Source organism: Balaenoptera musculus, chromosome 5 (genome assembly GCF_009873245.2).
Source record: "Balaenoptera musculus isolate JJ_BM4_2016_0621 chromosome 5, mBalMus1.pri.v3, whole genome shotgun sequence".
In the NCBI taxonomy this organism is placed as follows: domain Eukaryota; kingdom Metazoa; phylum Chordata; class Mammalia; order Artiodactyla; family Balaenopteridae; genus Balaenoptera; species Balaenoptera musculus.
In genome coordinates, this window is record NC_045789.1 from 106716859 (window position 1) to 106730700 (window position 13842).

The 13842-nt window shown below is 39.7% G+C and overlaps 2 protein-coding genes across 8 annotated transcripts in view; one reads left to right on the forward strand and one right to left on the reverse strand.

Annotated features, from left to right (window-relative positions):
- The window catches only part of INTS12 (integrator complex subunit 12), a 33648-nt gene extending 25390 nt beyond the window's left edge, over window positions 1-8258 (reverse strand). For 2 of the 4 annotated variants that reach the window (XM_036853367.1, XM_036853366.1), the window contains exon 1: window positions 7872-8258. In XM_036853367.1, coding sequence (XP_036709262.1) covers window positions 7872-8090 — 219 coding nt within the window. In that variant the 5' untranslated portion in view covers window positions 8091-8258. Of the gene's footprint in view, window positions 1-877; window positions 1170-7871 lie in introns of those variants that run through there. The other 2 variants (XM_036853368.1, XM_036853370.1) reach the window with 2 other exon arrangements.
- The window catches only part of GSTCD (glutathione S-transferase C-terminal domain containing), a 130702-nt gene continuing 125041 nt past the window's right edge, over window positions 8182-13842 (forward strand). For 3 of the 4 annotated variants that reach the window (XM_036853362.1, XM_036853364.1, XM_036853365.1), the window contains exon 1: window positions 8182-8314. The gene's annotated coding sequence lies outside the window, so the exon portion shown is untranslated. The remainder of the gene's footprint in view (window positions 8315-13842) is intronic. The other variant, XM_036853363.1, reaches the window with a different exon arrangement.

A 13842-nucleotide genomic window follows, 5' to 3' on the forward strand; every position in this document is an offset into this window, starting at 1 on the left:
AAGGAGTAAAGCTGCCGCTCCTTCTGAGTGCACAAGGGAACACAGCCCAGTCTTTCTACTGACCTAACTTATTTGGTTAGCTAAAGAGCTAACAATCTGTATTATGAGGTACTGAAAATATTGAAACTTAGAAGAATCCTTTTAATATACTAGGAAAACCATTACTTGAAATTTCTATGCTGAAAATTAGAAGCCAAGTATTTATGGTTATGTACTTCCATAATCACAGATAAAAGGTTTATATTACAGATTAGGTGACAAGAGTCAGCACCTAGATTACGAGACCAGACCACAGATCACGTCATCAACACCAATTTGGAGTCAGTTCTTTTTATATGATCCTGCAATTATAAAACTGAACAGACTTTATACCCCTGCCCTAAATTACTAACATATTCTTCTAGCCAGTGGTCTCCACAGTAGAATACAGAGAAAAAAAATGTTAGAATTTCTTTTTATTTTTAATCTTTTATTAAAAAAACTATTAATATACATAGTGATAGCAGTATATGCATATAATTGGCAACTAAGTACACATATAAGGAAGTGAGCTCAATTTTTTTACTCATGGAATGAATGATGAGAATACTTTGGAGACCAATGCTTTAGCCTTTCTAGCAACTTCCAGTTTCCCTTTCCCTATTATATATACATAATGGCTGCTTTAAGGTACAAACTTACCTTCCCCTTGAAAGTCCCTCCGGCACTCATTCAGCTCAGCCCTTCCCCCTCTCCACATTAACTTCATTGCTAGCTGCCCATCGTCTTCTAGCCCCTACTCATTACCAACATATTCCCCTATATTTTCCATTTTTTTCTCAAGCAGTCCTTTTATCGCTTTACCTTTACTATCCCCACTCATCCACATAGACATCACCTGTTTCACAGCCTTCTCCCAAGTAGTGAGCTGTCCCTACTCAAAGAGCCAAGAGCAAAGAGCAATACTCCATATTGCTGTTTTCGGAAAAATACTCCACAATCACCATTTATCAACATCTTCTCTTGAAATCCACACCTGCATCTTCACTGTTGCTAATGTACAGAACATTTGCACCAGGCTCATCTTTTCCTCTCCCCCTGCCATCATCTTTGGTAATTTTAGCATCTATATTGACATTCTTCTCCAACTTCCTGCACTAGTTTTATTTAGATCTTCAACCTCAAGGAGCTTCATCTTCAGCCACTGAGACCAGAAACTTGACACAACTATTTTCCTGCTTGACCACAGTCAATTCTCCTTTTTAGCTACAATCTTCCATCACTCTATCTCTTTTACTGCTTTGACCCAGGAGCCTCTTCAGGGTACCAAGTCAACCTTTCTTTTAAAAAATTTCTTTACTCCCATTGATCTATCCTTTGAATTTATAGAGACCTCCACTTTCTTGGTTCTTCTGCTTTCTCCTTACTGGCACCTTCTTGACCGAACTTCTTTTCCTTGTCCAACAGAAAAAACAGGAGTTGGGCCTAAAATAAAACACTCATGGTTATGTGTTCTATCCTTTATATTTTAGTTTTCTATCCTCCTTTCCCTCCCCCTTTTCTATTGCCTTCTCCAGTTTCTATACTTCTCCTTTCTTACTGGCAAACGCACATACAGTAGTCCCCCCATTACCTGTGGTTTCACTTTCTGACATTTTAGTTACCTGCAGTTGGAAAATACTGAATGGAAAATTCCAGAAATAAACAATTCATAAGTTTTAAATTGCACACCATTTTGAGTACTATGATGAAATCTCATGCCAGCTCAGTCCATCCTGCTTGGGATGTGAATCATCCCTTTGTCCAGTGAATCCCGTCTGTTAGTCACTAGCCAGCTCAGTTATCAGACTGACTGTCATGGTATTGCAGTGCTTGTGTTCAAGTCACCTTATTATTATTTATTTAATGCTCCCAAAGAGCCAGAGTAGTGATGCATGCAATTCAGATATGCCAAAGAAGTTGCAAAGTGCTTCCTCTAAGTGAAAAAGTGAAAGTTTTAAACTTAATAAGAAAAAAACTGTATGCTCATATGCTGAGGTTGCTAAAATCTATGGTAAGAACGAGTCTTCTATCTGTGAAATTGTGAAGAAGGAAAATTTGTGCTAGTTTTGCTGTCGTACCTCAGACTGCAAAAGTTATAGCCACAGTGCATAAGTGCTTAGTTAGAATGGAAAAGGCATTAAATTTGTGAGTGGAGGACATGAACAGAATGTTCCAACTGACAGCAATGTGTTGGGCCAGAAAGCATTGAACATCTACAAAAACTTCAGCAAGAGATCCCCTGAAATGAGTGACACCACGCCATTTACTGCAAGTAAGGGATGGTTACACAGATTCAGGAATAGGTTTAGACTGAAAAATAAAAAAATTACTGGAGAGGCTGTGTCTGCCAATGAAGAAGCCACTGTCACATTTCTGGCAGAGTTGAAGAACTTAAGGAGAGAGACCATGTTCACATAACTTTTATTATAATATGTTGTTATAATCATTCTATTCTATTATTAGTTATTGTTGTTAATCTCTTACTGTGCCTAATTTATTCATAAAACTTTATCACAGGTATGTATGTATAGGAAAAAAAACAGTATATATAGGGTTTGGTACTATCCATGGTTTCAGGCATCCACTGGGAGTCTTGGAACATATCCCACATGGATAAGGGGGGAATGAATAGTGAAAGAAATTTATTACCTTCTACTGAAGTCCTAAAGAGGTCAGCAACTGTGGTGTAAATTTGTCACTTTATCTCCTTTATTATTTCCAAGAATATTTTCCAGGAGTTACACCAAATCATGTTACTTCTATATAGTTCTTTCCTGTATATTCTAAAACTCATGATCAAAATAGATTGTAAAAGAGCTTTCTTATTGTGGATTAGAATTCTAGAAAACAAAGTCCTAGGTGTGTGTAGATATAGATACAAATACATACAGAAATTTAATGCTTTAAATGTAGATTTAATTTCAAATCTAGATGTTGCTTTAAAAAAAGAAGAATGCAGAAAACTAATAATAATCACCACTTTTAAAAATGTCAGTGGCCTAGGAAGGTGGCAATAGTGGTGTTGGTGGGAACAAAGTCTTAGCTCACGTTAGGAGCTAAGACTTATATACCTTAGTTATATACAGTAAATGTATATAAGTAACACAGAAATACCCACTTCTAAATAATCATCTTTTTTCTCCATCTTTTTTATCGTTCATGGTCCAGCCTTTCAGAGACTCTCTTTTAGCACTCTAAGCATCCTTGTCCCATAGTTCTACAGTTTCATCTACTTTATAGTCATCCATCCTATTTACCTTCTCCCTGCCTGCACCCAAAATCTAAGTGCAGCTGAGAGGAATACACACACTCTGTATCTTCAGAGTCACTAATCCCATCTAGGCACTCAACACAACTTAGCAATCCTATCATGTTTCTCTGGTCAACTCATTTCCCCAGTTTCTGCAAAGACCAGTCACATTTTCTCCATTTTCCTTGAAACTGCTTCTCTGTCTTAGTAGATGTCCTCATCTACTTCACAGAGAAAACAGAAACTGTCAGAGAGGAACTAAATCAACTTTCTGACACATCTACAAATATACCTGCACCAATCCTTTCCTCTTTCCCACCTTTTAAATAAGAGGGTGGTTCTCCATGTAATGCCACCTGTGCCTGGAACCTATCTTTTTCCTCCCGCTCTGAAACCTTGAGCTATGAACTATTCCTATGTCTTCTCCGCCACTCACAAACCTCCCTCCCCCAGCCTCTTTCTTTCTACTGGCATCTTTTCATTGACCTTTAAATATCTTCTATCCTATCTTCTTCATTTTATAGCAAAACTTCTTCTACATTTTATACTTTTTCTTCATTCCTTCTGCTTATATAGCATTTCCTGCAATTTGGCCTTTGTCCCACCATTCCATGGAAATACAAATACCAAATACCAAAGTATTCACAGCTTTAGTCAGGTAAGTATAATAAATACTATTTTTTCCTCCTACTTCTTTCTTGGTCTTCTTTGTAGATTCCTCAAAAATCTTGAGGAATCAAAAATGAGTTGCTCAAGATCAGGTTCTGGGTCTCTTCCTTCACTCTACACCTTCTTCGCAAAATGTCCCCTTTGGATCAGCAGCAATAGGCATCACCTGGGAACCTGTTAGATATTCAAACTCTCGGTCTCCACAACCATACCTACTAATGAAAACGCTCTGGGAGTGAGGCCCAGAAATTTGCATTAGATCTTCCAGATGGTTCTGATCTACTCTAAAAGTTTCAGAATTACTGCCCTAGACAATTTGACCTATCCCCTTTTGCCAGTAATTACATATTTATCTCTCCAGCCCATGCGTCTCTTCCAAGATTCAACTGCCAGCTTGACTTGGATATCTCACTGGTGCCACCTATTCAACATGCCCCTAACAGAGCCACTCATAGACTCTTCTCTCAACCAGTTCTTCTCCTAATCTCCCCTTTCTCAAATGATACTTATCCCATTGCTCCAGCCAGAAACCTGAGAATCAGCTTTAACTCCTTCCACTTCAACCCCTGCTTCCCATTCAATCACCAAACCTCTTATACATATTTCAAATTCATCTACCTTTTTCAATCCTTATTACCACACCCTAGACCAAGCTACCATCATGCAGCTATTATCTGGCCCACTGTAAGAGCTTAATCAGAACCCCACAATCAGGACTTCCCTGGAGGTGCAGTGGTTAAGAATCAGCCTGCCAATGCAGGGACATGGGTTCGAGCCCTGGTCCAGGAAGATCCCACATGCCATGGAGCAACTAAGCCCCTGCACCACAACTCATGAGCCTGCACTCTAGAGCCTGTGAGCCACAACTACTGAGCCCACGTGCCACAACTACTGAAGCCCGCGTGCCTATAGCCTGTGCTCCGCAACAAGAGAAGCCACCGCAATGCGAAGCCTGTGCACTGCAAAGAAGAGTAGCCCCTGCTCGCTGCAACTAGAGAAAGCCCGCGCAACAACGAAGACCCAATGCAGCCAAAAAAAAAAAAACCCTCAAAATCACTCTTGCCCCTTTCCAAATATTTTTATATCATCCACTTGTTTAAAATACTCCTTTTCACTTCTTACTGTTCAAAGGTTAAAGAACAAGATTCTTAAAAAGGTCTCTAATGCCCTACATGATCTGGTAATACATGTAAAGCAGTTACAACTGTACCTGGCACAGAGCACAATTGCTCATTAAATGTTACCTAGTATCTCAAGCTATTCCCACTTTCTGTTGTAACCACATGACTTATTTCAAATCTTTCAACATATACTCTTTTTTACCCCAGCTCTTTAGTAGAAAGCGTCCCTTGCCTCATCTTATTCATCCTTCTAGTCTCAATTTTTTTCTGCACATTCCCCTAACAAAATAAGGAGTCTTACTGTTATATGGTCCTAAAACATCCTGTATTTACACGTCATAGCTACTACACTGTTAATTATGTAAACAGGGTTTGTCTTTCTCACTAGAACGTAGGTTCCATGAGGGCCAGCACTGACCTTATCTGCTGCTGTAATTCCTGTTTCTAGCAGAGTGCCTGGCAGATAGCAGGCACTCAGTAAATGCTGGCCAAGTGAATACATGTTATTCACTTTCTCTTTCAAAAATCTTCCTCCTCCACGAGTAATACTCAGCTTTCCTGGTTTTCTTTTTCTGTCTCTGGCTACTCTTTCTCTGGGTCATCTTTTCATCCCCATTGCTCTTGGTATTGCCCAAGTATCTATTCTTGTCTATTTTCTTTAGTTCTGCTACCAATTTCTTCCATGGTAATCTTATATATATCATGTTTTCAACTTGATTTCACATGTTTATCCCCATTCCAATCTCTATTAAGCTCAAACCCCACATTTCCAACTGCTTAGTAAACACGTGTACCTGGCTGCCTTAATGGTATCTCAAATTCAGTTATGATTGAAATTGAGATTATGAATATCTTCCCCCAAAAGTTCCCTGTCCTGCACTTTCTTTCAATAAATGACACACTCTCCATTAATCAGGTCTGAGGCCTAAATCTCTGCCTCACCGAGTCCTCCCCAATTCTTTATATCTAAACAATCAGCAGGCCTTTCCTGTGAATTCTGACTCTGCAACGTTTCTCACATCTATTCCTGTTTTTCATTTCCACAGCTACTATTCAGATTCAGGTCTTTATTTGCTTTTTGTACTACAGCAACAATCTAGTTATTCTCCTTGACTTCAACACTGTTGCCATATTAATGTTCCTGCAACACATTTTTTCTTCCTTCCCTCCTTTCTTTCTTTTTTCATTTTTTTCCTCAAAAATTAAGGATTCCCACTGCCTTTAAAATAAAGCCGAATTTCTTGGCCTACCATTTAAAAAGATTCAGTAACTGGCACAAAAACTTTAATTCTTCATCCCCAGACCTTCTGTAGCGCAGAGCCATTAGCTGGGCTTGCTAATTCTACTCATTTTTTCTGACAAGCTTTTTACCCATTTTTATATTTCCAAATGCTATCAAGACCCAGTTCAAATACTCCTTCTCATGAGAACTTTACTCACAGCTACAGTGTTCTTCTCTACCCCCTATACAACTAATCGTGTCCTCCTAGGATATCTCAAAGTGCATTCTCATGGTACTGGAACTTTCTACCTTGAACCACACTCTTTTTTTGTACATTTGTATATTCTCTATAACACTCTGAGTACTTTAAGGGGAGAGGCTCTCTTTTTTGCCTACCACTCTGCTATTTTGCAAAGTACCACAAAATAATGGCTTTGGAATTATTAGAGATCAAAGTATAAAGGTCTTTCCTCTCCTTCTACACAATTCTAATCATGTCCAAAATCCCTTCACAAAAAGCAATAAAAAAGAAATTCCAAGCCATCCCCACCCAACTGCCCCGTCCCGCAAACCCTCAAACATCAAAAAAAGAAAAGCAATACGAAACAAAAACACCTCTTTCATGACGGGGGACTTGTACAATGTTCCTATCTGCAATACTCTCTTCCCAATCCTTCATCTGATTTAAATTCATTAATCCCACTAGACTGTAAACTCCATGCAAGCAGGGACTTGTTTTATTCACTGTTATATACCTAGTGCTTGGAACTTCACAGATTCTCAAAAGTATTTGTAGAGTGAATGAACTAGGTTGCGTTTAAATGTCACTTTCTAGGGCTTCTGTGATTTCTCCAACCCAAATTGGGTACTCATATATAAATATATTCTTTCCTCTAGATCTCATTTCCCACCCTACATGCGAATCTTAAAAGAAGTCCAAAGTTGATCATCTGTACGTGAACAAGATGAAGGAAATCGACCCTGTTCACGCAGAGTGCAATATTAGGGTTGCCATCACATAACAGCTCTAGAAAGCTTTGCCCTTTATGTCTTTGCAAGTTCTTGCAACCCTTTCTAATAAACAACCTTTTAAAGATGCTGCCCTTTTCATTCCCTCACTGAGTTCTTGGCCCTGGATTACACTGAAACCTTAGGCATACGTCCGGAAAAGTAAGGGAAGCGGAAAGACCCTGATTCCAAACCAACCAAGTGATAGTGAATCTGAAAAGCGACCAGAGACACTCAGACAAGGACTGTCAATCTTTTGATCAAAGTCATAACACACCCAAGGCCTAGCACAGGGGAAGGTCCTTGACAAGTGAGCTCGAGAGAAGGTGAGAGGCCGACAGAGGGAGCTGTCGAGAGAAGTCGCCAAAACCTTCCGAGGAAGGTCGGAGACAGGGTTCCAAGGACCTAGTCCCCGGGGCTGTGCCCTCGGTCCGCGTGCCCCAGCCCGCCACAACCTCCGAGGAAGCACTACCCTCACTTAAGGGGAGAGCAGTCAGCCTGGGCACTGGACCGCCTGCAAATTACGAGGTGTCCCCACAAGGAGCGAGGAAACTAAGACCGCACGGAACTACTCTCCCACCTCGCCCCTCGCAGAAGTCTTGAGCCTCCCAGAGTCGGCTGGGAGCCGGTGAGCTGGTAACAACTCACCGCTCCGCCCCGCTGCCCCGTCCGTTCCCGGTGGCCTGACGAACCGCTCCCGGCAGCAGCCGGCTCCGAGAGCGGAAAAACAAAGGTTCCCGCAGCAGGGTCGACTGGGGAACGTATTGGCTGTGCGACGGTAGGAAGTGACGTAACCCATTCTTTCCGGTCCGCCGGATTATGAATGATTGCGGGGGCCGCAGTTTTCCTGGTGCGGTCTTCGTTGTTTCTCTCCCGGCTTCGTTGGCTGCGTGTGGCCCGCGGGCGAAGACTTCCTGAAGTGGCCTCGGGAAACCCGGCTCGGGCGGGGCGGGAATGCGCTAGCGGTCCGTGTCACCCACACGCTCACGCACCCTCCCTGCCTGGCCGCGCCTCTGCGACCAGGTAAGGAGGGCGCTCGGGCCGCCGGCTCCGCAGTCCCCAAGACGCCGTAAAGCCGCCTCTTAGCATCTGGGGAAACAGGGTTGAGGATGTGGGGAAGGGCGGGAAGGGTGGGAAGGGTGGAGGGGTCCGGGCCCCTTCTCAGTTTTTCCAACACCAATCCTCGTGGCTTCCTCTACTGATGGGGGAATGGAGCAGCTTCCAGTTGCAGCAGTCTGTGGGGTCGTTTGCCATTTGCTGCTAGGTGTAGTTTTAAGACCTCTTGGATCGCGCTTTAACTTTTTTTTTTCCAGTTAGTTTTTTATTCCAGCCCTTCCTCATTGGAGAAAGCAGTTGTATGTGAATACTACCTAACAGTTGCTCTAATGAACTTGCTTCATTTGGGGCCATTTGCTTCTGTTACACCATCAAAGCAGTGTTTCACTTTGGTTTTAAACTTCTACAGAAAGTTAGAGTTTAACTTGCATGAAAATTGCTTTGACTTCCAAAACGTTTACTGATACGAGTACTTTTCTCTACCTGGTTTGGGATTAGGTGACTTGTTTCCCCCACTCCCCCTCTTTATTCTTAACGTCATGATTCCTTAATGCCATGATCCCATTCCTTGTCATAAGTTCTTGAATATCAAGAAAATGCCAGCATTTAATAATGTCTTCTGCTAAATTATTGATAAGAGAAGATAGAGTACTTCTACTTTTTTCTAAGCTTATCTAGAAACAGTGTTTAAAGGAGAAAATGCAAAAGCTGGCAAAAACTAGTGGTGACAATTTAAGCTTTAACCATGGTCACTTAAGTATTGTGAAAATAAATTCTTTGTTATAAATACAACTGAGTGATTTGCTATCATATTTAATAAATCAAACATTAAGCTATGTGACTTTTCAGCTGCCTGGTGGGGAATATATACTACTGAAAGGATTGCCTTAAGCATACTTATTACTTGAAATTATGTTTGAGTTATACCTGAAGGCATTGTTTTAAGAGTCCTAACTTCAAAAATAAATCTGAAAAACTCAGTGAGATTTGACATTTATTTTATCAATTCTTTTATTTTTTTACACTTCTGTTACATGTTTGCCTGCTTTAAACAAAGCTCAAACTTTAACTTCTGTAGTAGAAGGCCCATCGAGGGTTTTGGGGGGGTTTGTTTTTATTTTTGTTTTAACCTGTGTTTACTTTGTAGCTTTTGTATCACCTGTAATTTGAAATAAGAATAAATACTGAGTATGCAAGTGGGTAACAGCAACAATTTAGCAGACCTTGAAACTTAACAAATTTTTTTTGAAACTTAAATTTTGAGGCCAGTCAACTAAAATATCTGTAGTATACACAGTTCCTTAGCATATGTTGTTTTTATCTTCAAGTTTTTAAAGTAGCCTACTGAATTCTGTTATGATTAGTACTTGGAAAGCAAGGATTTAAACCATATAGTTCATAATAAGCACGGGTATTGGTTGCTGTGGGGATTCAGTAATTTTATTTCAGGCTTGCCGATGTTTCTAACATGTTAGCATTTCATGCTGTGGATCCCTATCAGGTATGAGGTCAGGCTTAGCTGCAAGCATTATGATTCTATGGCAACAGATGATTCCCTGATTCTCCAGAGAGGACACACTTCCCTTATGGCTAAGGTTACAGTAAGCTTTTTTAAACTGTTTTTTTTTTTTTTTCCCCACTTCTTGCCCAGATAAGCAGCTAATTTTAATCATAGGATTTTGTCCTCTAGGACTTAACGATATGTGTCTTCACATTACATAATGTAGTGAGCACTGAAATGGCTCAGTGTTTTCTTCCCTTTTTTAAACTTTACTATCTAAGGTAATAAGCTGCTATCTAACTCTGTAGAGGCAGGCTTTTCTTTGTTTAATCTATATTATTGAAAGAAAGTAGTGAGATTTGCAACCATATACTGTTATTGTTATGTATAAAACACAAGCTAAGTTCTAATATTCATAATGTTGAACATTTGATGTAGTGGGGAATTTTAATGGGTTTAAATTTAAATTTGAATCTTTAAGAAAAATAAGAGTTTGTGATTTTTTCGTATTTGTAAACTGCTTTGAACTATTCTGTACAATATAAGCAGTTAATATTCAAGTGGACTTAGGGTGTCACATTTATATTCCAGCATTTTGTGACTCTCCAGCTTTCAGCCTCAGTAACAAACAGATTTTTTGAATATTTGGTTGGAGAAAATCTTTTCAATTCAACACAGATCCGTTATTTTCCCTGAGAAGTTTGGAAGTATAAAGCATAATTTAAGGCTTGAACTAAACATTCCTTGAACTAAAATTTGAGTACTCTTCAGCATTGGAGATATGTGAGGTAATAAGTGCTGTAAAGAAAAAGAAAGCAGAGTAAAGGGCTAGGAAGTGATGGGAGTCCTTTTTCTCAGGATAGACTGCTCTGAGTTAATATTCAGAGACCTCAGTGAAATGAAGGAGCAAGCCATGTGAATATCTTGGAGAAGAGCATTCTAGGCAGAGGGAATAGCAAGTACCAAAATTCTCAAGCATGAGGACATTGCTGGCGTCTTCCCAGAACAGCAAGGAGAACTGGCTGGAGGGACGTGAACAAGAGGGAAGAGGGTTAGAAGATCAGGTCAAAAAAGAAACACAGCTAGGGTCACATCAGGCCCTAGAGACCATGATAGGAAATGTGGATTTTATTTTAAATGTTCTGGGGAGCCATTGGATGGTTGTGAACAGAGGACATGGTCTGATTTATGTTTTTAAAGGATCACCCTGAGTACAGTTGCAGAATGGACAGTTGTGTTGAGTGGAGGAAAATAGTTAATGGGCTTTTGCAGTAGTCTTTGTAAGAGCTAGTGATGACTTAGATTAAGGTGTTATTGGTAGGGGTGCTAAGAAGTTAGACTTAGCATGTATTTCAAAGGTAGAAATAGTAAGGTAAGAGAGAGAAAAAAAGGAGTTGAGTGAGACTTCAGAATTATGGGCCCAAGCATCTGAGTAAATGGTGTTGCTGTTTTATCAAGAATGGGGACTACTTGAGGAAAGAGGAACAGGTTTAGAAAAATGTCCAAGTGAAGATGTCAAGTAGGATACACGTATAGGAGTCTGAAGTTCAGGGGAAAGGTTGTAGCTGATATTTAACCCTATGGCACCGTAAATCACCTCAGGTAGTGCCGTTGTAGTGTAAGTGGTGGCCCATAGGTCATGGACTCACTTTAGTGAGTACTAACCAACATTAAAAACAATAAAACAACCCTGGAGAAGAAGAAGAAGAAAGAAAAAGCAGAGTGAACTGTCAGTTGTATCTCATGTGGTAGGATATTTCTTGGCGATTCTTTTGTTTCAGTATTATTCAGTGTGTAATGACTTTCATTATAAGCTTTATTTCTTATTGTGTGGCATGATCAAATTTTGAAAGCCAGTAATCAGAGGGGTGAGTGTAAGTTGAGAATAGGGTGAAGTACTGAACTACAGGTCACTAAGAGGTCTGAGGAGGATCCAATAAAGGGAAATAGGAAGGAACTATCAAAAAACTTAATCCAGTGCTGAGAATTGTCAAATAACTCTGCCTTTAGCATGGAGGTTTTTATCAAGGACAGTTGCTTAGAATAACATAATTTCTGATGATTTTCACTCCAGTGAAATTGTTGCTGCAATAAAATTGCAATATGCTTCAATTTATGAAGTTTGTAAAGTAGTGCTGTTTATGTTAGAAAAATACCTATTCCTTGATGTTTTCCAATAAGATCCCTTTATAGATTCAAATAATGCTTTTGGATTGAAGTACAGCTCTTATCTATGTAGTGGGAGTAAAATGTACTTTTAAGGATTATTAGGATTGAAGTAGTACACAAAAGTTCTGTGTGCTTAGCACATAGCTGCTGGACAATAAAATGTACATAATATTATTTAGAATTGTATTCTTTGTTCATTTAACATTTATTAAGCTCCTATGAAATCCCAGGCCCAGTGATAATTTCTTATTTTAAAAAAAACAATCAACTGGTTAATATTTAGTTGCAGTTGTGTACTTTTTGGTCTTTATATATAATATATAACTTATTTATCTATTATGTAATATTTAGTTGCCATAGATCCAGACTTGAATTTTGAGCACAAAAGTTTTAAATTATTTTTCCAGCTTCCAGAGAAGTATGCTTATTTTTATACTTATTTATGTTATTTTTTCCTTTCTCTCTCTCTCTATATATGCAAGGAATAAAGTAGTAAAATGGTTTTAGATACAAAAACACCTATAAAACTCATTTCCCGGGCTTCCCTGGTGGCGCAGTGGTTAAGAATCCGCCTGCCAATGCAGGGGACACGGGTTCGAGCCCTGGTCTGGGAAGATCCCACATGCCACGGAGCAACTAAGCCCGTGAGCCACAACTACTGAGCCTGCGCATCTGGAGCCTGTGCTCCGCAACAAGAGAGGCCGCGACAGTGAGAGGCCCGCGCACCGCAATGAAGAGTGGCCCCCACTTGCCACTACTAGAGAAAGCCCTCGCACAGAAACGAAGACCCAACACAGCCATAAATAAATAAATAAATAAATAAATTTAAAAAAAAAAAAAAACTCATTTCCCCTTTCATGTGTGAAATGTTTCATTTTATCAACACCAAGATATATTAATTGGAACGAGAATGAAAAAAAAAGATTAAATTCCTAATTAAACCTGTGACTACTTCCTTTGTTTAAAAATATCTTTAAAGATTCCCAAATAATGAAACCAAGGCTTAAGTATTTTCTTTTTACCTGTTTTTATTCCCTCTGCAACGTTCCCAAGCAAGCTGGCCTTTCCAGGGAGGAGATGCACACTCCATCAGCTCTGTTCAGCATCTCAGGTTTGTGGTGTTGTCCGCTGCTTCCGCACTCCAGCACAGGAATAGTTGCAGCGTGGCACCTGTCAAAGCTGAGAAAGGGCAAATGACATACAGCACTTCTGTGCTTGGCAGGAATGTAGTCTGGACTAACAAGAGCTATGCCCCCAGCTCCGTGTGTTGGAGACCCAGAGGATGATCCTACAGGACAGCACCTACCTTTTTTAAAGCTCATGACATAAAAGTAATAAAATAAGGAATTCTCTAGGTAGAAATGGAGAAGAAGAAGAAAAAAAAGGTTTCTTTTGAGGGTATTTGCAGACTTTAAGCAAAAACTGTGTTCTGCTTTCTTGAAAAGTTAAAGACATAGTACAAGCCAAAAACAGATATCAAATTTGTACAGGTTTGCTAATACTTAATATTTATTTTTGAAATTACAGTAGTATTTAATGTGGAGAAATTGCCCAGGGAGAGTAATTTTTTTTTTAACTCTAAGATCATTAAGTAACATTTTTAATCTTTAAGGGGAAGAAGAAGAAAAAACCCCAACATCTATATTTAAAGAAATAAATTATGTGAAGAATCAACAGTACTGGGACTTCCCTCTCGGGCCAGTGGTTAAGACTTCGCCTTCCAATGCAGGGAGTGACGGTTCGATCCCTGGTCGGGGAGCTAAGATCCCACATGGCTCACGGCCAAAACACCAAAACTTAAAAAGAAGCAATATTGTAACAAATT